Below are 25391 nucleotides of genomic sequence, written 5' to 3'. Positions count from 1 at the left end.
AAATGTGCAGTGCATCACGCAAAAATCCAGGCTGGTGTACGCACATTTCTACAGCTATTGTTCCACTGTGGACATGTACAGGTGATGCAGGGAACCATTAATAGTGTAAAAACAAGAAGTCATCAGAGTGATGTGCACATCAGCGACACAGTGACGAGCAGTTAACACACCCACGTGTTCACAGTTATATGGATGGATATGAAAGCACGCGCAAAGTGATGTATAAACTGGCACTAACAAATGGCTGCGTTAGGATCAGAGGACCTTGCAGATGGTGCAATCCGACGTGAGCGTGAATTCAGGGAACACGAGGATTTACTTCCAAATGATGATAAATGCCTCATAAACCAATTTCAATTACCAAGGCCACTGTGAGTGGAGTTGCACACAGAACTGCGGTCGGCCCAGAACGCAATACGGCGAGGAGACAGGGGTTGTCTGTGCCCACACAGGTGCTGACCACACTGGGCTTCCTGGCATCACGGGCATTCCAACGTGAGCTGGCTGATCAGACAGGAGTGTGCCAGACAACCTTGACCTGAGCCACCAGTTGTGTGGAACGCAATCATCTGAATCTCGTCCAGATACATTCCAACATTACAGCACATTTTGCAGTGAGAGCCATTCTCCTGAATGTAATCGGAGCTACTGACTGCACACATTTTGCTATGAAGGCCATTCTTGAGTGGCAGAAAAACCAGGAAGCAAAAGGATACATAAAAATACCCCATGGGATCAAAACTAGATGGTTCCTGGTAAAGAAAAAAATAGAATGCATAGATTCTAGCGACTACAAAGGTGTTACACTGCTCTCTGTGGCAGGTAACATACTTGACTGTTTTTTATCAATATGATTTAGTCCCCTGCTGTTGAGAAAGCAGCTTTCAGTGACTTCTTGGACTCAGCCATCAGAAATGTATTTGTTTGTCCGCAGTACAGTGACATAAATTTATATTGCCACCCAACAAAAAGCTCCCTGGTTTGAGGTCAGCCCTTTGTCCTTGTACATCTTTGGAGTTACTTCAGGAAGGACATGCAGCAAAAAAGTTGTGCCAAATCAGCATGGGGATCCATACTGGATCTACTGTGCCAAAGAAAGTAGTTTGCATGCATGTTCACCAAGCTGAATCATGTTCCTTTTATTGACAACATGTTACTGTTTCTCAAATTACACAGTATAAAACTTCCCTTTGACTTTTAAAATATGAAGAAATGTGGGAATGCCTTGAGATCCCTCAGGAAGGGCTAGAGGACTTGTTTGAGGATAGGAAAGTATGGGTACTGCCACCACAACCGGGACCCAGATAAGCGGCAGAAAATGAATGAATGAACTTTAGAATTTATGGGTGATTGTTTAACTATGGGCACTATTGGCCTTGTAAATGTAATTTCCACCACACCATTGCTTTACAATATAAAGCGCCTTGGGGCAACTGTTTGTTGTGATTTGGCGCTATATACATATGCTCTGATGTCACTGTTTATCTCCATAGAAACTACCCCAACAAGCTTTCATACAAACTGTTTAGGGACATTATAGTGTTGTGGTGGAAATTACGGCAATAGTGTGGGACAACTACATTTTGTTTAAAAAAAAATCACATCAGTTGTATGACATTGAATACCCCAATTATGTTTTATTTTACTGATATTCAGAGATATTTTAAAACATTAGAAAAAAACGTTTCTTTACCATTCATTTTTATCATTGAAGATCAAAAGTCTGGGTGTGGGACAAACACAAAACGGCAATATTTGCATATAATGATGCTGAAAAAAGGTGAAAAAGTCATCATAGACTACTAGAACAAATTTCGTAACACACTGTCATTGTAAAGATAACTATAAAAGTGTGAAATTTTCTGTTTTTCATACAATATGATCAAAGGACATAAGTGCCCCTAGTCTAAGAATCACCCTTATATACAGGTCAACAGCACATGCCAATTGTGTGATAATACAGGTTACACATGAATGCTAATCGTGTGTGTGTGTGTGTGTGTGTGTGTGTGTGTGTGTGTGTGTATATAGAGTGTTTGGCCACATCAGCTACAGGTCTGACTGGGAGCTTGTCAAAGTTGACTTCCGACAGTCTTTCCCCCATCAGTGTACTGAGTCTGATTATGACTCATGGCAACTTACAGACTTACAGGTAATACACATGTGGATACACACACACACACACACACAGTAGACATACTGGTTTTGCTTTGGTTTACATTACATCCATATTGTAGTGACAGGCAGTCACGCTGTCACTACGTTGGATGCTTCAGCATAAAAGAGTGCAGGTCCTCAGTCCAACAGAATAGATGTTATAACTTCATTGATGAGTTCCTCCCATCAATTCAAAGTGATCATGTGGTCTTAATTGGTGAAAGTGCCTGCTTTGGTGACTGGTTACAAGAAAGACCTGTCAACAGGGTTCCTGAAGCTGATCATCTCAAGTGTTAGCACCGGAGATGATCAGCTCGATGAACTGTCCTTCCCTTCACATAAGCAGGATGGACCAAGCCCAGTGCCCAACAATGCATAAACTGAGGTTACCACCACCTCACCCACCGATTCTGGGAATAGTGAAGGTTGATAACGATGGGTACAGCAGAACAGCAACAGGCCAACAGTAGAAATGGGGAGCGAGTTGTACAGTGTATCCAAAAAGTATTCACAATGCTTCACGTTTTCCACATTTTGCTGTGTTTAGTGCTTTAAAAAAATCATTTTTCCCCTCAAAATTCAACTTGCTACATCCCATAATGACAACATGAAAAAAGTTTTTAGAATTTTTGCAAATTTATCAATTTTGCATCATGTACATATTGAGTAGTAAGATGGCAGCACGTACAGACACAGCGGCTTGAGACTCCCCACTTTTTTGCACCTTTTTGTGTTTTTATTCTTCTGCCACAAACATGTCACAGCAACCCCACCTATAGCCGCAAAGACCTGATAAACATTAGATTTCAGGCAAAAATGGAAATTACTACTGTCTTTTCATGGACCCACAACCTTCCAGCGGAGATAGCGAGACCATCTGGGTTTGTTATCAAGAGGCGCCGCGGGAAGAGGAAGCAGAAACGCAGATGCCAGGCAGGCCTGTTAGCCCAGCTAAGGAACCAAATGCACAGACCTCCACTACCATCTATCTTCCTCACTAATGCCAGATCTCTTGCAAGCAAGATGGATGAGCTGCAGTCACAGATTTCCTACAACCGCCTTATCCGTGTGTTGTCTGCTGATTGTTAGTGAATCCTGGCTGCGCTTGCTATCCCTGTTGCCACAGTGAAGCAGACAGACTCATACAGACTAATCGCCCTGACATCTGTAATCATGAAGTGCCTGGAGCGATCAGTCTCCCAGTACAGTACATCAGAGACTACCTCCCTCCCACCCTCAACCCCCACCAGTTTGCTTACAGGGCTAACTGGTCTACAGAGGATGCCATCGCCCTCACTCTCCGCACAGCATTGAGCCACGCGGAGAACAAGAAGAGGTGTGTGAGGATGTTCTTCATGGACTACAGCTCAGCGTTTAACACCATAATACCAGACATTGTCATCTTCAAACTGCTGAAATTACAGATCCCCCTTCCCACCTGTAACTGGATTAAAAACTTTGACCAGCTGCCCACAGTTTGTGAGACTCAGTCCTCATCACTCCTCCATACTTACACTCAGCACTGGTTCGCCTCAAGGTTGTGTTCTGAGCCTTCTACTGTACGACCTGTACACCTGTGACTGCTCTCAACAGGTGTGTGTCTTTCCAAATCATGTCCAATCAACTGAATTTACACCAGGTGGACTACAATTAAGCTGTAGAAACATCTCAAGGATGATCAGTGGAAACAGGAGGCACCTGAGCTCAATTTTGAGCTTCATGGCAAAAGCTGTTAATACTTATGTATATGTGATTTCTTAGTTATTTTTGTTTGTTTGTTTTTAATAACTTTGCAAAAATCTCTCAAAAAATCACATTGTCATTATGGGGTATTGTGTGTAGAATTTTATTGTAACAAAACTAAATGTGGAAAACTGAAGTGCTGTGAATAATTTCTGGATGCGCTATAGGTGTAATTGATCCACGACAAAAACTTTATCTACTGTGCTGAATGTTTGGACACCAGACAGCAGAGCACTGTCTCCCTGGTTGTACCACTCCATCTGGCCATTGGACTGGAGGTGGTACCCTGATGTCAGACTGACTGAGGTACTTGATATGCCTGCAGAACTCCTTCCAAAATCCAGAACTAAGCTTAAGGACTCCATCAGATATAATATCCACAGTTAGTCCATGCAGGCAGCATATATGCTGTTAACATATCTCAGCAGTCTGTTTGGCTACAGGAAGATTTGGCTGCATCTTAGAAATCTTAGCATCTTAGGGTCATCTTAGGAAATTTGTCAGTCTGTGAGAATGCCAGTATCAAAATCCATTGAAATGTGAGACTAGGAATGGTGAAGCACTGGATGCGGTTGGTGCAAAGTGGCAAGAGGAGACCTTGAGGTCCTGTTTTGAGCTGAGACAGAACCGGACAAAATAAACTCCTGAGCTGCCAGAAACTTTGTTGAATCTAACTGGAAGCGTGATTCGCCCCAGGACGACAGTTCAGATTAGATTTGTCCCCACTACAAGACTGGAGGTCAAAGGCCCTGTTGGATGAGCATCCTGCATGGCAGGCAGCTGTCAAGGACAGAAATCCCCACCCCACCAAAATCAAATCCACTTGATCACCCATGAGATGGTGCTGGCAGCATGATGGTGGTCTTGGCTTTAGGGGTTAATTGTCTGTTTGCATCACATATTTCCTTCAGCCTGAGCTGAAAGAAATATGTGTGAAATAATGTTTCCTACTGAGGAAAATCATCATAAAAATCATCATAAAAAGTGTCATAGTGATCAAGTTCAAATAAACCTGGTTAAATAGGTTTAACACCATACTGGAGATGAAGGTGTGTGTTTATTCTGATGACCCTTCTGAAAATATAAGAGAACCACATACACACCCTCTGAACACAAAATGAGTTGTGGCTAGACTTTTCTTGTTTTGTTGAACAAAAATAGTTTTGAGACATGCAGTGGAGTTAATATTGTCCTGCTTGCTCTTGAGCTCCTCACTCCAGCCTGCGTAAGCCGTAAATGAACCTGTAAGGTGTGCTGTGGAGACACCCACAGCACGTATCATTACATTAATTGTGCACACACACACATGCGCACACACGAATGTTTATGTATTTGAAACTGAATTATCACATCATTGATGATCCTCAGGGAGAGAAGTGCATCATGGGCCAGGAGAGCATTTTCAGGAAAAGGAAGCACACATCATTTTGCATCAAAGGGAAGAGCTACATCTCAGCGCTGACCACCAAACCCTGCCAGTGCACAGAGAAAGACTTCACCTGGTGAGTAAGAACTGGTCTCCAATTACCATACTGCACAGATGATGACACCTCGTCAAAAAAAAGACATATGTGCACTAGGGATGTGGCGTTTAATCGATACGAATTGGTATCTAGATACAAACATGCACTATGTGAGTGTATTAATTCATTCATTGTGCATCGATTCAATTGATGGGTAAAATCACGACGGCTCGGTCGTTGCGTGCTTGCATTGATTTTTTTCCGACACACATTGAATGCACTACGGACGGAAGCCTGAATGCACATTTCTACCGCAGCACATCTATTTAAAAGAAAAAAGACACAAGAAGTTGTAGGTTTTTGATGCACCTAAAACATTTAAATCAGGCATTTGGAATTTTTTTGGCTTTTTTTTTTTTTTTTTTTTTTGAAAAGATGGGAAACTTGACAAGATGCAGGTCATTTGGAAAGAATGCAGTGGCTGCTGCTGCGCCCCCTAACTCAGCAAAACTGGTAAGAAAGTATCTCAAAATACTTTTGCCAAGGCGGTACTCTGTCAGTGAGTGCATCACTTTAATTCAGTCATTGAGAGTGACGTTGTCTTACTGTTTACTGTTTAAGTTCTGACAGTGTGATCAAACAGGTTCCACATATGAGGGAACTGATTCCTGTTCCTTAATGTTGAATCTGGTAAATTTGCTGCTTATATGGAGTAAAACAAACCCTTTGCCTCCAGTAGAACCAGAAGAAGAAGAATGCCATAGTACCATACTGAATTGCAGCTTCTTATGTTCTATTTAAATTTTTGGTATAATTTCTTTGCATCATGTTGAATTGCATCGTATCGCACCAAATCGCATCATACCGCATTGTGAGGAATTGAATCGGCATCAAATACATATCATATTGCATCGAATCAGGAACAGGGGTGAATTGCATCGTATCGTCAGTATCTTCATGCATCATGATATGTATCGTATCACTAGTAGTGTATCGAGATGCGTATTGAACTGTTGTCAGTGATGAGATTCACATACCTAATGTGGACTATGCATTGGATGGTCAGTGTGTGTCCTCTACTGGATGCGCTTGATTTTAAAGGACAAGTTTGAGGTTAAGCAGGCCTGGTATTTTTCCGGCCTGAGCCGTATTTCCAGCTGTTGGATCCGGATAAATGCAGTGGAGTTGACAGGTTGCCATGTAATCCCTATGGAAGGATGCGTTGTGGATATGTAGTGACGTGGAGATGTCTGTCTGGAGTTTATACTTGATGTGGACATGTTCTGTCTCTGGCAATCAGCCTGTGAGCAGGACTTATGTCCCTTTTGTCTTTTATTTAACACAATTATGACAGAGTTTGAGGGGGAGAAAGCGAGGAAGTGCAGCAGCAGCCGGTGTTTTTGTTTTGTTTTGTTTTTTTCGCGTGCGCACGTGCGAACAAATCATCCGTGAAGATAATTTTATTAATTAGACAGATGTATAATAAAACAAATGGTGACTGGTTTATAACACAATTATGACAGAGTTTGAAGGGGAGAAAAGAGATTTAGTGGATATGATTTTGAGTAGTGCAGCCGATTGCCGTAAGCAGTATTTCATGTTTTTTATCTATGTAGTTTGAAGAGGTCTTAGTGAAAGGATTAAGCATCCACGACGAGTGTTCGATAAATTTCAAAATTCAAATTGCTTAGGAATTTTGGCATTTCGAAAACAAAATGCAATAAAACGACAAAATAAAATATATATATATGAGGTCTGTTAGAAAACTATCCGACCTTTTTATTTTTTGCAAAAACCATATGGATTTGAATCACGTGTGATTGCATCAGCCAAGCTTGAACCTTCGTGCGCATGCTTGAGTTTTTTCACACCTGTTGGTTGCATCATTCGCCTATGAGCAGGCTTTTTGTGAGCAGTGGTCCACCCCCCTCGTCGGATTTTTATTGCGAGTAAAATGTCTGAACGATTTGGAGCTTTGCTGCATCAAATTTTTCCAGAAACTGTGAGAGACCTCCAGGTGGACACCATTCGGAAAATTCAGATGGCTTTCAGGGACAATTTTATGGGGATCACACAGATTAACGAGTGTTACAGCCGGTTTAAAGACCACCCACAGCGGCTGAGAGCGCGCTGCACTCCGAGCGGCGATCGACAGGCTGAAACGACCAAATCATTTCCAAAGTGAAGGCTGTGTTGATCCGGGACATTGTGTGACTACCACAGAAATGGCAGAAAATGTGGACATCAGCACTTTTTCGGCACATTCCACTGTTACAGGAGTTTTTGTCATGGAAAGAGGAGCGGAGGAATGCGCCACAGAGCCGTGAATGGCGCGGGACAAAAGCACCTCCGTGTTGGTCTCACAGGACGGCTTTCAGACGGATTTCGGTGGCTTTTCAGTCGTGTGACTATCCGAGAAATTGTGGATGAGCTGGACATGCCAGAACATGTCCTGTGAGGCTTCATCACGGCGTTGCTTTGCGCCATGCGGCTCCGTCCCGAAGCGCGAATTCCTCCGCACGTCTGTCTCAATGTGCCGAAAAAGTGCTGATGTCCACGTCTTCTGCAATTTCTCTGGTAGTCAGACGATGTCCCCGATCAACACAGCGTTCAGTTTGGAAATGAAAGGCACATTCCACTGTTGTAGGAGTTTTTGTCATGGAAAGAGGAGCGGAGGAATTCGCGCGTCGGGACGGAGCCGCATGGCGCAAAGCAACGCCGTGATGAAGCCTCACAGGACATGTTCTGGCATGTCCAGCTCATCCACAATTTCTCAGATAGTCACACGACTGAAAAGCCACCGAAAGCCGTCTGAAAGCCGTCCTGTGAGGCCAACACGGAGGTGCTTTTGTCCCGCGCCATTCGCGGCTCTGTGGCGCATTCCTCCGCTCCTCTTTCCATGACAAAAACTCCTGTAACAGTGGAATGTGCCGAAAAAGTGCTGATGTCCACATTTTCTGCCATTTCTGTGGTAGTCACACGATGTCCTGGATCAACACAGCCTTCACTTTGGAAATGATCTGATCGTTTCAGCCTGTCGATCACCGCTCGGAGTGCAGCGCGCTCTCAGCCACTGTGGGCGGTCTTTAAACCGGCTGTAACACTCCTTAATCTGTGTGATCCCCATAAAATCGTCCCTGAAAGCCATCTGAATTTTCAGAATGGTGTCCACCTGGCTGTCTCTCACAGTTTCTGGAAAAATTTGATGCAGCAAAGCTCCAAATCATTCAGATGTTTTACTCGCAATAAAAATCCGACGAGGGGGGTGGACCACTGCTCACACAAAGCCTGCTCACAAGGCGAACGACGCAACTGACAGGCGTGAAAAAACTCACGCATGCGCACGAAGGTTCAAGCTTGGCTGATGCAATCACACGTGATTCAAATCCATACGTTTTTTGCAAAAAATGAAAAGGTCGGATAGTTTTCTAACAGACCTCGTGTGCATGTGTGTGTATGTATATATATATACATATATATAGATATATACATATATATATATATAGATATAGATATTTATACAGTGAGCAAAACAAGTATTTGAACACCCTGTGGTTTTGCAAGTTCTCCCACTTAGAAATCATGGAGGGGTCTGAAATTTTCATGTTAGGTGCATGTCCACTGTGAGAGACCCAGGCATCACCCTTCTTCAATGCTCTTACTGAGGGAAGGAGGTTGTTTGCCAAAATCTCGCAATACATGACCCCATCCATCCTCCCTTCAATACGGTGCAGTGCAGCGGGTCCAGGATGTCGCTCACCATGGTGCGGAGGTGAGACAGGATGAGCTTCATGAGGTGGGAGGTCAGGGCAACTGGTCTGTAGTGGGCCGGTTCCTTGGTGTGCGGTGTTTTGGGAACCGGGACCACACAGGATGTCATCCACAGGGTAGGGACCACCCCCAGGCTTGAAGATGTGGCTGAGGACCTCACAGAGCTCATCTGCACAGGTCCTCAGCAGCCTTGGGGAGATCCCATCAGGTCCTGCTGCTTTCCTTTGCTTCAGTCGCAGGAGCTGGCCTCTCACTTCAGACAGAGTTACAGTGAGGGTGGAGGGAGGGGGGGGCTGAGGTGTGAGCTGAGGTGGGCTGGTGCTGGATACGGTCCGGGGAGAGGAGGGACAAAGTCCGGGGTGCAGTGGAGGTGATCAGAGGGAAGAAGGTGGGGGGTCAGGGGGGCTGGAGGGCTGGCTGCTGGAGACGTGGAGAGCCAGGAGCAGGCAGGGGGACAGGTGTGGAGGAGCCAAAACAGTTAAAGTAACTGTTTAGCTCCTCTGCAAACTGAGAATCTCCAGCTGCAGTCCTGCTGGCACCCTGCCCAAATCCGGAGGTGGTCTTGAGGCATCTCCACACCTCTCTGACGTTGTTCCGGGCCAGCTGCTCCTCCATTTTCCTTCCATACTCCATCTTGGCTGACCAGATCTTCCACTGGAGTTCCTGTTGAACTCTACGCTGCTCCTCTCTGTCTCCTGAGTTGAAAGCCCTCTTCTTTTGGTTCATCAGGACCTTCAGCTCGCGGGTCACCCAGGGGTGGTTGTTGGGAAAACACCATACCCTCCGGGTGGGCACGGTGCTCTCCACACAGAATTTCATGTAGTCAGTGACACACTGGGTCAGGCCGTTGATGTCTTCACCATAAGAGTTTTGAAACATGCTCCAGTCTGTGGTTCTGAAACAGTCCCTCAGCCTCTCAGTGGCCTCTTCAGTCCAGAGTTTCAGTGACGTGAAATATACAATGACATGGATACAATTCTTCTCTATTACCTCTGTGTAGAACAGGTAACACAGCTAGTTTTTTTTTTTTTTTTTTTTTTTTTTGAAAACATATTTCAGATTTAGAATTATGATTTCCTGCAAAATATAATATAATTCACACAACACCATTTATTGTTGGTCCATTACAATACATCCAGATTTAATTTTTGGCCCTTTTAAAGGAAAGAAATTGCACAACTCTGTTCTCAACACGAATGTGTTTGTGTGGTTACATGTAACTTTAGATGAGCTTGTTTGTCATTTCCTTTCATTTCCAAAGCACTGACCAGGAAAGCCACCGCTGTTCTTTATAGAACTGGGGTTCGCAAAACTGCAGTTTGTGTCCTGCTTTGTCCCCTCAGTGGTCTGTTCTCTGACCAACTAAGACACGACTGATTGGTCACTGTGTTACAGATGGAGCAAGTCTGCCCTTTCGTGAGCAAATGCAGGAAGCAAACACTATACCTCCATCAGTGGTCACTGTTTTTTAATCTGAGGTCACGTGAGATGAAACAAAAACATTGACTCTTAAAGACTTTCATTACATCACTGTGACATAGGTGACTCCACAGAGGATAACTATACGTCTTTCACTACTCCAACTGGAACTGGTGAAGCTTTTCCAGATGAAGAGTGGAAGGTCTTCAAGGACCAAAACAAGTGCAGTTGACTTGACTCAACCTGTTTGGATAGGATGACCTGGTTGACTGAGAATCTCTTCAGATATCTAGCTGTAGTAGTTTGTCTTGGTGTGTTGAGAGAATTTAATAGCACCCTATCTTACGATCCTCTATGGGTGAGACTGGCCTGATAGGCAAATGTGCTGATATTCAAGAAGTTCACATAACAAACTCCAAACAATTACGTACAGACCCATATCACCCGTCTGCTGAGAATTATTTGGTATTTAAGGGATATTTCGCAGGGGCCAGCTCACTTGTGTTGTTATACTCTATGTTGGTATGAATTTCGCAGAAGATTTAAAAGCCGTTTTCTGTGCAATATCTGTAGTTCTTTCACAAAACAGTGCCTCCAGTGACACAAAGCAGAAGAGGTTTCTTTAGTTGTATAGTTGACACTCAGCCATCCAGTTAGTCCAAACTGCAACAAAACCAGGCACCCAAAGGAGACTGAAGGAAACGACCCCACTCTTGACATCAGGGACCAGATACACCACCAGATACAAAGGGAAAAGGGTTCATCCCAGACCCTGCAGACATAGGATACCAGTCAAAGGAAAACTGACCCACCACTGCAACCAAAAGGTCCCACACGAGGCCCACAAGCCTAACCCTAAGAGGATATCACTCATGCCCACACCCTGTACTAGAACAGGACCGCTAATCTGAGGACAGCAAGATCCAGAACAAGTACAAGAATATATTGTCACTGCCATTCTTATGCTGCATTCTCCTCAACCACCTACAAATCCCTGATGCACATCTGGAAGTTCACAAGTGGCCACAACGGAATCTACCCTGATGGAAAGTCAACACCAACACCACCTTCCTGATGGCTGCTGGGACCAACCCGTCACACGTGAAAGCCATCAAACTCTCTGAAAGTGGGCCACAAAGTCATGGGAGATGCAGGGTTTTCTGCACTCCTGATCCCATCAAATCTCAAAAGTGAAGCGGAGTACTGTAAATCCTGATTAGTACTTAGCTGGGAGAACACTTAGGATCATGAAGTTTGCCATAAATAACTGGAGGTGTGTCAAGAAGGGCATCTGACTTGAAATGTGCCAAATCCTTGTGTGGATTGAAGTGGTGACCCCAAATAACTGGATGCAGTTGAAAGAGGAAAAAAATACCCATAGCCCACTGCCTGGGTGTGATTATTGGGACACCTTTAATGGAAAGCAAGGAAAACTGCTTGTGAGATATTCTGTGGCGATAACTACGAAGAACACAGAAATGCCTTTGTTTCATCAAGTGCTAACCTAACGGAAATCATTAGTCATGTCATTGCCACATGCCAATGCTCAGGAGTGGAGCAACTGTGGAGCGAAGCGCCAGTGATGGGACTCTGGTAGCTTGTTCTCGCCTCTCTGTAACTGCAAGACAAGACAGCCTTGATCAGAGAAAGACACTGGAATTGGATCACAGCTGCTTTTATTCAGTAGAACTTCAGAGCCTTGTCTCCCCGCTAACCAAAGCAATACCTTAAGGTGTAGTCACACTGTGATGGATTGAGTAAGCTGATTTGTAACTGATTGAAATAATGTCCTCTGGCAAAAATCATCTAATCCATCAGCCTCCGGTGGATTTAGACACAGGGACAGCTTTCTCCCCAGATAATAACAATAACAATAACAAACCACATTAATCTGCACTTTTCAAAGTTCTTGTGCAATGCCCATGTGCATTATTTTCCCATGCAGTATCATTCCACAGTTGTACATAATTCTCGTTTTACATTTGACTTTTGTCCACATTTTAATTTAGTTGAACATATATTTAAATAATTTATTTTGTTAAATTTCATTATCTTTTATTTGGCTAACAATTACTCGCACCTCGGAAAAGCACCTTTTGGAGTTGCACTCAAATCTCGTCGCAATGTAAATTACAATGACAATAAAGGTGATTCTGATTCTGATTCAGTCTCCGGTGGATTTAGTGCCCTGATGAAATGAGTGGACAACCATTGAATGGGGGTCCGCAGTGCTTGTAGACTTGAACAGAAGAGGAACAGATAACGAGTATCTACCAGATGTCCATGGGCAAACTATGAACAAGTACAGGACAAACGTAACCAAACATGCAACCACCGGGGAAACTCTCCTACTGACGTCCTCTCAAAGTCTCGAGCATGAATAAAACTTTCTGATAGACTCACTGGACATCAGTTGACAAGGAACACATTTAACTCACTCGATGCCATTGGCTATTAAACGTGTCTTTTCCGATAGTAACGCTCAGCGCCAAAGACGCGTCATCGAGCCAATTACGTTTTTTATGGGGGGGGCGGGGTAATCAGCTGATCTAGCTTGTGTAAAAAAATTAGAGTTGTAATCACAAGGGAACCCATTCTGTGGGGGTGTGTGTGTTGTGCGCTCGGAGTTTTTTCATCCCAAGGAAAATAGCGGAACGACTGGAGCAGCGCGACTGCATCAAATTTTGCCAGAAACTGGGCGACAGCCAGGTGGAAACCATTCGGATTATTCAGATGGTTTTCGGTGGCTTTTCAGTCGTGTGACTATCCGAGAAATTGTAGAAGAGCTGGGCATGTCAGAACATGTCCTGTGAGGCTTCAACACAAAAGCGCTTTTGCTCCGCCTTCAGAAGCTTCAGGAAAGAATTTTGCCGCCACTCCTTTTCATGGCCAAATCTTCTTTCACAGTGGAATGTACCGAAAAAGTGCTGATGTCCACCTCTTCCGCAATTTCTCGGATAGTCACACGACGGTCCCACATCACCACAGCGTTCACTTTGGAAATGATCCGGTCATTTCAGCATGTTGATGGCCCACCGGAGCACGGCTTGCTCTCCACCGTTGTGCGGATGTCTTCAAACCGGTTGTACTGATCCTAATCCGAATGGTTTCACCTGGCTGTCGCCCAGTTTCTGGCAAAATTTGATGCAGTCGCGCTGCTCCAGTTGTTCTGTCTTTTTCCTTGAAATGAAAAAAATGCCGAGCGCACGACACACACCTCACACAAAGGCTGCTTACAAGCAAATGACGCAATCGACAGGCGTGAAAAAATTCACACATGCGCACGAAGGTTCAAGGTTGGCTCATGCAAGCACATGTGATTCAAATCCATCAGGTTTTTGAAAAAAATAAAAAGGTCAGGTACATGTGAGCCAGAGTGAAAAGACGCACCGCCGAGAGAACAGACAGACGGAGTCCCTCCCCTGACGTTTTTTTTTTTTTTTGATGCATCATACAATAGGATCATTTTTCATAATGTTTGAGTCACTGAAGCAAAAATAATTATAATCAAAGACATTTTCTGCTTGAAATGTTGCTTGTCACAAAAAGCCAGTTTTCTCAGTTTTTTTGTCAGAAATCAGCATTTTTAGTGATACCCACCCATGTTCTGCAGACAATTACTAAAGAATGGAAAGAGGTAAAAACAAATGTTTTTTTTTCTGATGGTAAAGGAAAGTTTGAAGTTTCTTTTGGTATGTTTGTTGTTGATATGGCCATAGAACTCAATTTTCTATGGGTCTTGAAAAAACACTCAAATGCTGAAAAAATCCTGGCACTGGGATGTTCTGAACTTTGAAAATGGCTGGCACTCAATGAGTTAAAGGAGTATTTCTTCAGCTTAATTGTAGTCCACCTGGGGTCAGTTCAGTTTATTATACATGATTTGGAAAGACACAGACCTGTCTACACATAAGGTCCCACAGTTGACAGTGCATGTCAGCACACAAACCAAGCATGAAGTCAAAGCAATTGTTCAGACCTCTGAGAGAGAATTGTCTCAAGGCACAAATATAGGAAAGAGTACAAAAACATTTCTGGTGCTTTGAAGGTCCCAATGAGCACAGTGGCCTCCATCATCTGTAAATGAAAGGAGTTTGGACCCACCAGGACTCGTCCTAGAGCTGGCCGCCCATCTAAACAGTGATCGTGGAGAAGGGCCTTAAGCCTGGTTCACATGACAGGACTTTAAAATTATGTTTAGGTCTCCAAAACCTGAGAGACCACACACGTGAAGATAAAAAATCATAGATCTAACAGTGTTGGTCGTACAGTGTGTGGTGTTCAGCCACACGGTAAGGACAACAACATCACACACAAACAGATTTCACACACGAACATTCCCAGCTCAGACAGGAAATTGCGCAAAATCTTTCGAGATTAAACGTGACTTCAGAGTAAACAAATGGAGATACTTTGTGGACTGTTTAATACAGTGGGGAAAAACGATACAAAAAGAAAAAGAAAAGGTGTTCTTTAATGGAGTGGAGACAGCGCGACCACCGGACTTTCTGGTAAGTCAGAACAGCTGTTTTGATTTTATTTTCCACTGTGTACGTCCGTCACCTTGCGTTCTGATTGGCTGCACGTCACATTCAGCAGGCTGTGTGCTCGTTTGTGGTCAGAGGACACCACACATGCTGCGATATCGGGCCAAGAAAATCCAACATGTTGAATATCCCCGATTTGCGATTGGAGCACCCCTGACGTCCTTCCGAGCAGAACACGCTCTGAACACACCACACACGGCAGGAATATCTGATAAGATTATCTTTAGCGTCATCATGATTGTTGGGGCGTCCTTAAGATTGTCGGAAGGGGAAGATCGGGTCCGATATCGGCCTAATTATCCTGCCGTGTGAACCAGGCCTTAGTCAGGGAGGTGACCAAAAACCCGATGGTCACTCGGTCAGAGCTCTAGCTTTCCTCTGTGGAGAGAGGAGAACCTTCCAGAAGGACAGCCATCTCTGCAGAAATCCACCAATCAGGCCTGTATGGTAGAGTGGCCAGACAGAAGCCACTCCTTAGTAAAAGGCACATGGCAGCCCACCTGAACTTTGACAAAAGGCACCTGAAGGACTCTCAGACCATGAGAAACAAAAATTCTCTGGTCTGATGAGACAAAGATTGAACTCTATGGCCTGGCATCATATTTGGAAGAAACCAGGCACCATCCCTACAGTGAAGCATGGTGGTGGCAGCATCATGCTGTGGGGATGTCTTTCAGTGGCAGGAACTGGGAGACTAGTCAGAATTGAGGGAAAGATGAATACAGTAATGCACAGAGACAACCTGGATGAAAACTTGCTCCAGAGCGCTCTTGACCTCAGACTGGGGTGACGGTTCAGCAGGACAATGACCCTAAGCACACAGCCAAGATATCAAAGGAGTGGCTTCAGGACAACTCTGTGAATGCCCTTGAGTGGCCCAGCCAGAGCCCAGACTTGAATCTGATTGAATATCTCTGGAGAGATCTGAAAATGGCTGTGCATCTCTCATAAATGAGGAAAACATAATTCTGCTGTAAACCGTCCAACCTGATGGAGCTTGAGAGGTGCTGCAAAGAGGGATGGACAAAACTGCCCAAAGATAGGTGCACCAAGCTTGTGGCATCATATTCAAGAAGACTTGAGGCTGTAGTTTTTATCTGCACCTGTGCAAATGACTTATCAGTCCAATGCCCGAGTGACAATCTCTGCTGCAATTTGTTGCACGTGTACTATGATGCCTGCTGAGGCTGCCGCTGTCACTCCTTCCTCCTGGCTCATTGCTCAGCAAGACCTTGGTTCCTCTGCTGTTCAGCCTTCTGTGCACCTGTTCTGACAACAGGGCGCCAGGCTGCATGGTAAATGGATTTATATAGCGCATTTATATAGCGCTTTTCCATCTGTATCAGACGCTCAAAGCGCTTTACAATTATGCCTCACATTCACCCCGATGTCAGGGTGCTGCCATACAAGGCGCTCACTACACACCGGGAGCAATAGGAGATTAAAGGCCTTGCCCAAGGGCCCTTAGTGATTTTCCAGTCAGGTGGGGATTTGAACCCATGATCTTCTGGACTCAAGCCCAACACCTTAACCACTAGACCATCACCTCCCGCATGGTCCACTGCACACTGCTTCCATGTGTTGACAATGATGTTGCACATTTGCAGACAATGCAGGCGTGACTGACCAGCCACACGAGTGCTCTCTGCCAGCTCACTGTGCAGTATCTTTTGGAATGTGGCCCGGATCCATTCTCCTGACATGGCCAAGCCATTGAAGGCACCTTTTTCCAAGAATGGTGAACATTCCTTGTCCTGCCATCCGATGTGCAGAATTCATCTGAGGCACCTCAGATAGTAGCTGCTGAGCATTTTCTCATGTCTGCCGTAGGCAGTCCATGCCTCGCTACCATAGAGGAGTGTGCTGAGCATGCAGATCTGGTAGATGTGCAGTTTTGTCTTCTCAATGAGACTGACTTTGTGGCTTAGTCTTGCCATAACTGCGGCCTTTGCAATCCTGCTGTTCATCTCTGCATCAATGGAGAGTGATTTAGAGATAGTTGACCCAAGGTATGTGAAGTGCTCCATGACTTCCAGGCTGTCCCCATCAATGTCAGTGTAAGGGGGAGCAACTTTGCCCTGCGCCATGACGTTTGTTTTCTTCAAACTGATGGTCATTCCGACCTCCTTGCAGGCGTGAGAGAGGCAATTAACAAGCTGCAGACCATCTTCGGAGTGTGATGTCAAGGCTGCATTGTTGGCAAAGAGCATCTCACAGATGAGTACCCCTCCACAACCTTGGTCTTAGTGTGAAGTCAGGCGATGTTGAAGACCTTGCTGTTGGCCCTGGTGTGAAAGTTCACTCCCTTGCTACAATTCTTCAAGGCATACTGGAGGAGCATAGAAAAGAAGATTCTGAAGAGTGTCGGCGCAAGGACACAGCCCTTTTTCACCCCACTGCTGACTGGGAAGGCCTCTGATTTTGCGCCATTGAAGCAAACTGAACTGTGCAGGTTCTTGTGTAATGAAGAGACCACTGTGAGGAATTTTGGGGAACAGTGATCTTCTGCAGGAGCCTGGACAGGATCCTTTGACAGTCGAAAGTGCAGGTCAGTCAAAAGCACAGGTTTTCCACTCAAGACTTCTGATTAGATACCATCACTCCCTGGGGACTTCCCACTAGCAAGGCAGTCAATGGCTTTTCCAAGCTCTTCTGTGGTTGGTGGTGTGTCTAGCTCTTCCGTGATTGGCAGATCTGGGATGTTCTCGAGGGCTGTGACTGTGACAGTGTTCTGGGTTGTGTACAGCTTGAGATAGTGCTCAACCCAGCACTGCAGCTGCTTCCCCTGAACTGTGATGACTTCACCTGTCTTTGACTTGAGTTGGGCAGAGTTGGAGGTGGATCGGCCTGTTGCCTTCTTGATGGCCTCATACATGCCTCTTACATCCCCAGTGTTGGCAGCTGTCTGTGTACTGCCTCAGAGGTTCAGCCAGTATGAGCTGGAGCAGTGGCAGGCAGTTTGCTGGGCTTTCCTCTTGGCAGCTTTGAGGGTTTCTAATGTGCTGGGACTGGGCGCTGCCTTGTAGGCCAGGAGGGCTCTCCTCTTGGCCTCAGTCATAGGCTCCATTTCCTCCCAGTGGGCCTCATATCAACCTCTGTTTTTGCGCTCCTTTTTCCCATAGGTGTTGATGGCCGAGTTGTACACAGCATCTTGGGACCACCATGTACAACATCACAAAAATCAGATTCTCTATCTGAAGAGACAGTAAAACTCCTTAAGCCTTTGTCCCACCAAATAATAATCCATGAATAATGTGTAGTGATTATTCGAAGAATGACCCACGTTTTTATCTATCACGTATCCCCTACTAAGGCACCTCTATGTGCCTCTCTGTACCCCACGTGTGCCACGTAGCAGCCATGACCGACCGGACATTAGAGCCTTGAATGGCTCATATCAGCCATGCTAAACCACGTAGAACCACGTATGAGCCACACAGTGCTGTGTAGTGTGACATCGGTGCACGAATGCACATTTGGTCCTACCCTCTGCCCCTCCCACACTTGTTTCCTCATGGAGCAGGAAAGAGAGGAATAAAGCGTCCAGATGAAAAAGTCTTCTGTGATTCCAGAAGTGATTAGAGGTGTTTTCAGCATCCAAGGTTTGGCAGAAAATTATTATAATCCGCTACAAAATAATTATTTTATATACAGTGTCTGGAGCACAGAGCAGGTGGAACTGTGTGCGCAAGAGGGCAGCTGCTCCAAAAATAGCCTCTCAGGTCCTGCGTAGCTGCCAAGCGCTCGGATAATGGACTTTTAGCAGCCTCGTAAGCACCACACACATGCCTCTAAAATCCTCGTTACTCATCGTAGTAACTCGTACACAAACTGCCCCACGCTAATGTTGCTAAATTTTGAACATCTTGAAATTTGTGCCACGCTTAGAGATGAGCCTTGTTAACTGAAGATAATGCCTCTAAGAGCTACTCAGAACCACCATTCTCCCACGATAGTTGAATCAACCCTCTCGTAGCAAAAAAAACAAAACAAAAAAAAACACATGCTGTGTGGCTCATTATTCATCCGTCGTCATTTGGTGGGACCCAGGCTTTATGGACTCACTTGCCTTGATGACTACAATACGTGACTCACAACTCCACTTTGACTAATATTTGTGTTTGATTTTCTTTGAATATGATGATAAATAGGAGTACTAAAGTGTGTGTGTGTGTGTGTGTGTGTGTAGTGACTATGGTTTTGAGCGATCCTACACAGATGGTGATCGTTGCTTCCCTGACTTCTGGTATGAACCAGACTTGCCACCTAAAGACTGCTACCTAGGACAAACCTACGAGTCCAGTACTGGGTCTGTGCATTCACACATACACATTTACACATAAAACAGCAGTTTCATTATGGAACCTAATTATAGAGCACTGCTGACACAAAAACTTGTTAATTCCTCTTATCTAGGTATAAAAAAATCATATCTAACGCTTGTGAAGGAGGGATAGACAAGCAGCAAAGTGGCAAACAGCACAAATGCCCTTTGCTGCCACCTAGAAGATTGCAGGTTGGCATCAAAGGACAAATGCTTGCAGTGGCACCTGGTGATGACATCACATTTTTTGTCCATCAGGAACAGGTAATATGATAGGTATATACACAGGTATAATGTGGTCTGTACTTCCCATCTTCCTCCATTATCTGTTTAATTACTGAAGAAGATATGTTCCTTCAAACAGGGGGACACCAGCAGCACCAAGTACCAGGTGGACCTTGGTGATGGAGTTCAAACTATTTATCAGAACCTAACAGTGACAGACGAACCCATCCAACATCACTATGAAAATTCAGGTGTTTACAAAGTTACAGTCAAAGCAGAGAACGTGGCAGGACACGACGAAGCCACCCTGTACATCCAGGTGACAGGTCAGCCTTAAACAAAGGTTCAGATCATTGGCAAAAGTATTTCTGGTACCGTTTGGTGGCATGTGGTTTCACTATTAAGAAATTAGACCAAGCAAGGAAGTTAGGTTTTATCTGCTTATGTTTGTTGGTTTATGAGCTCACTTATACCCAATGTTTACAAAAAGTAATGACAAGGTTGAGCCTTGTCTGAAAGGAAAGTACATATGTAGAGGAAGTGTTTTAGAAGAACTTAAGTTTAAAAATTCTTCACACAAAACTGTTTGATTTTGAAGGCAAAAATAATTTCTTCTTCTTCTTCTCTCACAGAACCCCTACAAAAAGTACAGTTGGAAGTGGTTCCCATTGCTGGAAGGAACCATGAAATCAATTTAACAGCACTGGTTCTTCCCACTGAGTCCAACTTCACTGTCTTCTACTGGTGGATAGGAAACAACCTACAGGCAAATGACACGCTACATTTTAAAATTGTGCATTTCATTTTAAATTAAAATTAAAACAAAGCAATGTGGACCTCAGAGTGTTAAAGGGAAGTTATAATTGTACAAAAGAAAAAAGTATTAATCTGGCCTGTATTAGGAGTCATTTTAACCCATGATGGTGAAGCCACGAATTTATGAACGCATAAATTGGACTAAACACTACTACTAGCATGGTATTCAATTAAATCAACACTTTTTTATTCTTTTTTTAAATTCAAACATGTTAAAATCAAAACAAAAATAATCAGTCACTGTAAATAATCAGTTTTATAAATCTTGTGTAAGAATAAATCTATCGAGTCGTGGCTTAAACCTACAGTTGTCCTCCCCTTAAATGAGGCCTTCCCACCAGCATATACATTTAGTCACGTCCCTCATGATGCGAAGCAAGGCGGGGGTGTTGCTCTTATTTATAAATCTAGGTTTAGCTTATTAGCTGTTGGGGTCACAAATATACCTCGTTTGAGCATCTGATTCTCCGCTCTGCTCAGGATATTACGCATTGCCAAGGTCAGAAGAATAAAAATCAGCCGTATTACTTTTTCACTGTATATAGGCCTCCTGGCCCATATTCTGAATTCTTAGGTGAATTTGGTGCGTTCGTCTGTAACTTGTCAACTAGTGCAGATAACATTCTAATCATTGGTGACTTTAATGATCATATAAATAAGCCTTCTGATCCCCTCTGCAAATCATTTATGGAAATTGTGGATGCATTAGAATTTCGGCACTGCATTCAGGACTCGACACACATTAGTGGAAATACCCTGGATTTGGTTCTTGCACATGGTATTGCTGTCACAAATATTGACATTATGCCGTGGTATTGCTGTCACAAATCATGCCGCTTACATTAGTGGTCTCTGATCACTCACTTATAAAGTTTACAGATTTGCTGCTGTGTTTAGTGGAACAACAACCTTATATATCACTACGGCGATGCATCAACTCCTCAACTAAGATTGAACTCAAAGCTAGACTGCCTGATGTCTTAGCTTCACATTTGGCAAATACCCAATCAGTAGACAGTCTTATGGATAGTTCAAACTCAGTGCTCAAAACTACAGACATGATTGCGCCACCTGTGTTAAAACAGCAGTCCCCAAAAACACACTCACCTTGGTTCAGTGATCACCTGCGTGACCTCAAGCAGGCTAGAGGTCTAGAATGGAAATGGCGTAGTTCAAAATTAGAAGTATTCCACCTTGCGTGGCATGATGCTGTCTTAGATTATAAGCATGCATTACTGGCTACAAAGCGGACCTATTACACTGATTTGATCAACAAAAACAAGCATAACATAGCATAAGTTCTTGTTCGACATGGTGGCAACACTTATTCATGGACAACCACCTGTAGTTCGCTCACCTTTTACAGCACAAGATTTCCTGGATTACTTTGAGAAGAAAATACAAGACATTAGGTTGTGCATATTCTAGCATGCCTTAACCCAATTTGAGAATTTGAGAGTATCTCTCAAGGCATGGTGACGAAACTCGCGATGTCAACAAAAAGCATGACCTGTTTATTTGATCCTATACCAACAAAACTGTTGGGCCACTCTTGGGCCAACTGTGCTGGAAATTAGTCTTTCTTTAACCACTAATGGTAAATGGACTGCATTTATATAGCGCTTTTCCATCTGAATCAGACGCTCAAAGTGCTTTACAGTAATGCCTCATATTCACCCCGATGTCAGGGTGCTGCATACAAGGCGCTCACTACACACCGGGAGCAATAGGGGGTTAAAGGCCTTGCCCAAGGGCCCTTAGTGATTTTCCAGTCAGGCGGGGATTTGAACCGAGGATCTTCTGGTCTCAAGCCCAACACCTTAACCACTAGACCATCACCTCCCCCAACCTCTGGATCTGTTCCTAAGTGTTTCAAATCTGCAGTGATTAAACCATTACTTAAGAAACCTAATCTTGACCCTAGTGTATTGAAAAACTATCGGCCGATATCAAATCTATAATTTTGCTCTAAAATTCTGGAAAAAGTGACATCTGAGGACTATCTTACTGAGAATAATCTCTTTGAGCCACTGCACTCTGCTTTTAGAAAATATCATTCCACAGAGACAGCTCTCACTAAAGTGGTGAATGATTAAGGTTAATTATGGCGTTCCACAAGGTTCTGTGCTAGGATTCACTTTATACATGCTTCCCTTAGGCAGTATTATTAGACAGCATTGCTTAAATTTTCATTGTTACGCAGATGATACCCAGCTTTATCTATCCATGAAGCCAGAGGACACACACCAATTAGCTAAACTGCAGGATTGTCTTACAGACATAAAGACATGGATGACCGCTAATTTCCTGCTTTTAAACTGAGATAAAACTGAAGTTATTGTACTTGGCCCCACAAATCTTAGAAACATGGTGTCTAACCAGATCCTTACTCTGGATGGCATTACCCTGACCTCTAGTAATACTGTGAGAAATCGTGGAGTCATTTTTGAGCAGGATATGTCATTCAATGTGCATATTAAACAAATATGTAGGACTGCTTTTTTGCATTTGCGCAATATCTCTAAAATTAGAAAGGTCTTGTCTCAGAGTGATGCTGAAATACTAATTCATGCATTTATTTCCTCTAGGCTGGACTATTGTAATTCATTATTATCAGGTTGTCCTAAAAGTTCCCTGAAAAGCCTTCAGTTAATTCAAAATGCTGCAGCTAGAGTACTGACGGGGACTAGAAGGAGAGAGCATATCTCACCCATATTGGCCTCTCTTCATTGGCTTCCTGTTAATTCTAGAATAGAATTTAAAATTCTTGTTCTTACTTATAAGGTTTTGAATAATCAGGTCCCATCTTATCTTAGGGACCTCATAGTACCATATCACCCCAATAGAGCGCTTCGCTCTCAGAATGCAGGCTTACTTGTAGTTCCTAGGGTTTGTAAGAGTAGAATGGGAGGCAGAGCCTTCAGCTTTCAGGCTCCTCTCCTCTGGAATCAGCTCCCAATTCGGATCAGGGAGACAGACACCCTCTCTACTTTTAAGATTAGGTTTAAAACTTTCCTTTTTGCTAAAGCTTATAGTTAGGGCTGGATCAGGCTTGTGTGTCAAACATCACACTGACAAAGTGAGGAACCTTGGGGTAATTTTTAATCCTACATTTTCCTTGACTGCTTTCTTTCACCTGAGAAATTTAATTCTCGTCATGTCTATGGCTGATGCTGAGACCCTGATCCATGCCTTTATCTCTTCAAGATTGGACTACTGCAATGTTCTGTTTTCTGGTTAACCGCAGCATTAGGGCTCTCCAACTGGTTCAGAATGCTGCAGCCAGACGTTTGACACGAAGCAGAAGTTTGACCACATTACACCCATTTTGGCATCCCTTCACTGGCTTCCTGTCCCATTGAAATCAGATTTTAAGGTTCTGCTACTTATCTATAAAATTGTTCATGGACATGCACCTCCCTGGTTTGCTGCCCAAATTAAACCTTATGTACTGGCCCAGGCTTTGCGTTCTCAGGGTGCAGGACTACTTTGTCTCCCTAGGGTGAATAAGAAGTCTGCGGGTCATAGAGCTTTCTCTTATCATGCCCCTGTTCTGTGGAATGATCTCCCTGTGTCAATAAAACAGTCAGATTCTGTGGAGACTTTCAAGTCCAGACTTAAGATGCATTTATTTTCCTTTTCGTATGGCTAGCATACTGGTATATTATAGTCAGGGGTGCACATAACTGATACTCATTGTGCTCATGTGTGTTAAACATCATTGATGCACAGCAGTGGGAAACACTTTTGCTACAATATGTCATTGCTTTCTTCTTATGAAGTCTTCCCTCGTGTTTTCTGCTACACATAATTTATTTTTAGCACGCATAAGGACCGTGAGTACCAGTTATGTGCACCCCTGATTATAGTTTTACACTTATTACTCTTTTCATTCATTTTATTAGGAAAGGGAGCGTGCCACGGACTCAACTTTACCTAAATTCTGGTTCTTTTAGTGAAGCTTAGGGCTAGTGCCCGGTGATCACCTTTGTATTTCCTGTTTTTCTTGTTTAATGCTAGCAAATTATACTATATTTCTTGTCTTTCTGATGCCTGATTCTGTTTTTCTGTCTAAGGTGCAGCTCCATCCAGAGATGGGTGTGGTATTTGTGCTGGAGACCCTCCTGTCCTGTGCACCAACAGCATTTCCTGTATATTTGTTTTGTGAAATGTCTGTAGCATGGCCCAAGCAGAGGGTCACCCCTTTGAGTCTGGTCTGCTTGAGGTTTCTTCATCAGAGGGAGTTTTTCCTTACCACCGCTGCTCTGGGGGTTAGTAACGTTATACCTTACTTGTGTGAAGTGCCTTGAGGCAACTCTGTTGTGATTTGGAGAAATAGATTAGAAATCGATTACAACCCCAATTCCAATGAAGTTGGGACGTTGTGTAAAATGTAAATATTCATGACACTCACCGCTTTCCAATTAGGTGTTCTTTGAGCATTCATCAACTGTCCCAGTCTTTTGTTGCCCCGTCCCAACTTTTTTGAAATGTGTTGCAGGCATCCAGTTCAAAATGAGGAAATATTTGCACAAAAACAATAAAGTTTATCAGTTTGAACATTAAATATCCTGTCTTTCCTACCCTTAAAAAAAAATTAATGAATAAAAGTTTTTATTTACAAAAACAACTTTTTTGGCTTTCTGCTTCCATTGCTTTTCACTTTAACTCAAAAGCAGTCTCAGCAACTAACAAATAAGAATTCAGGCAAAACAAACAAAAGCATTTTGTTCATAATTTCAGAATCTTCACTATATTGTTCTTTAGCATGTTTTTTTTCTATTTTATTTGTAATTTTTCAACAGCATTCGACATTGACAATACAATGTACAAAATGTATTTGTAGCTGTCTGTTTTTTATACACAAACCCCAAAACAAGACACAAAAGAGACAAGGACAAAATACAGTTGGGTTAGCAGTTAAAC

At 43.6% G+C, this 25391-nt stretch overlaps 1 protein-coding gene across 1 annotated transcript in view; it reads left to right on the top strand.

The window, feature by feature from the left end:
- sorcs2 (sortilin-related VPS10 domain containing receptor 2) overlaps nt 1-25391 on the top strand; it is a gene marked incomplete at its 5' end in the record, with an annotated part of 485537 nt that overhangs the window by 388063 nt on the left and 72083 nt on the right. The window contains 6 exons of the mRNA XM_034165018.1: nt 2032-2152; nt 5269-5402; nt 19290-19409; nt 19517-19688; nt 19789-19975; nt 20282-20415. Coding sequence (XP_034020909.1) covers nt 2032-2152; nt 5269-5402; nt 19290-19409; nt 19517-19688; nt 19789-19975; nt 20282-20415 — 868 coding nt within the window. The remainder of the gene's footprint in view (nt 1-2031; nt 2153-5268; nt 5403-19289; nt 19410-19516; nt 19689-19788; nt 19976-20281; nt 20416-25391) is intronic.

This window comes from Thalassophryne amazonica, chromosome 23 (genome assembly GCF_902500255.1).
Source record: "Thalassophryne amazonica chromosome 23, fThaAma1.1, whole genome shotgun sequence".
In the NCBI taxonomy this organism is placed as follows: Eukaryota; Metazoa; Chordata; class Actinopteri; order Batrachoidiformes; family Batrachoididae; genus Thalassophryne; species Thalassophryne amazonica.
Note: the sequence above shows the minus strand (reverse complement) of the source record. Positions and strands in the feature narration are given on the sequence as shown.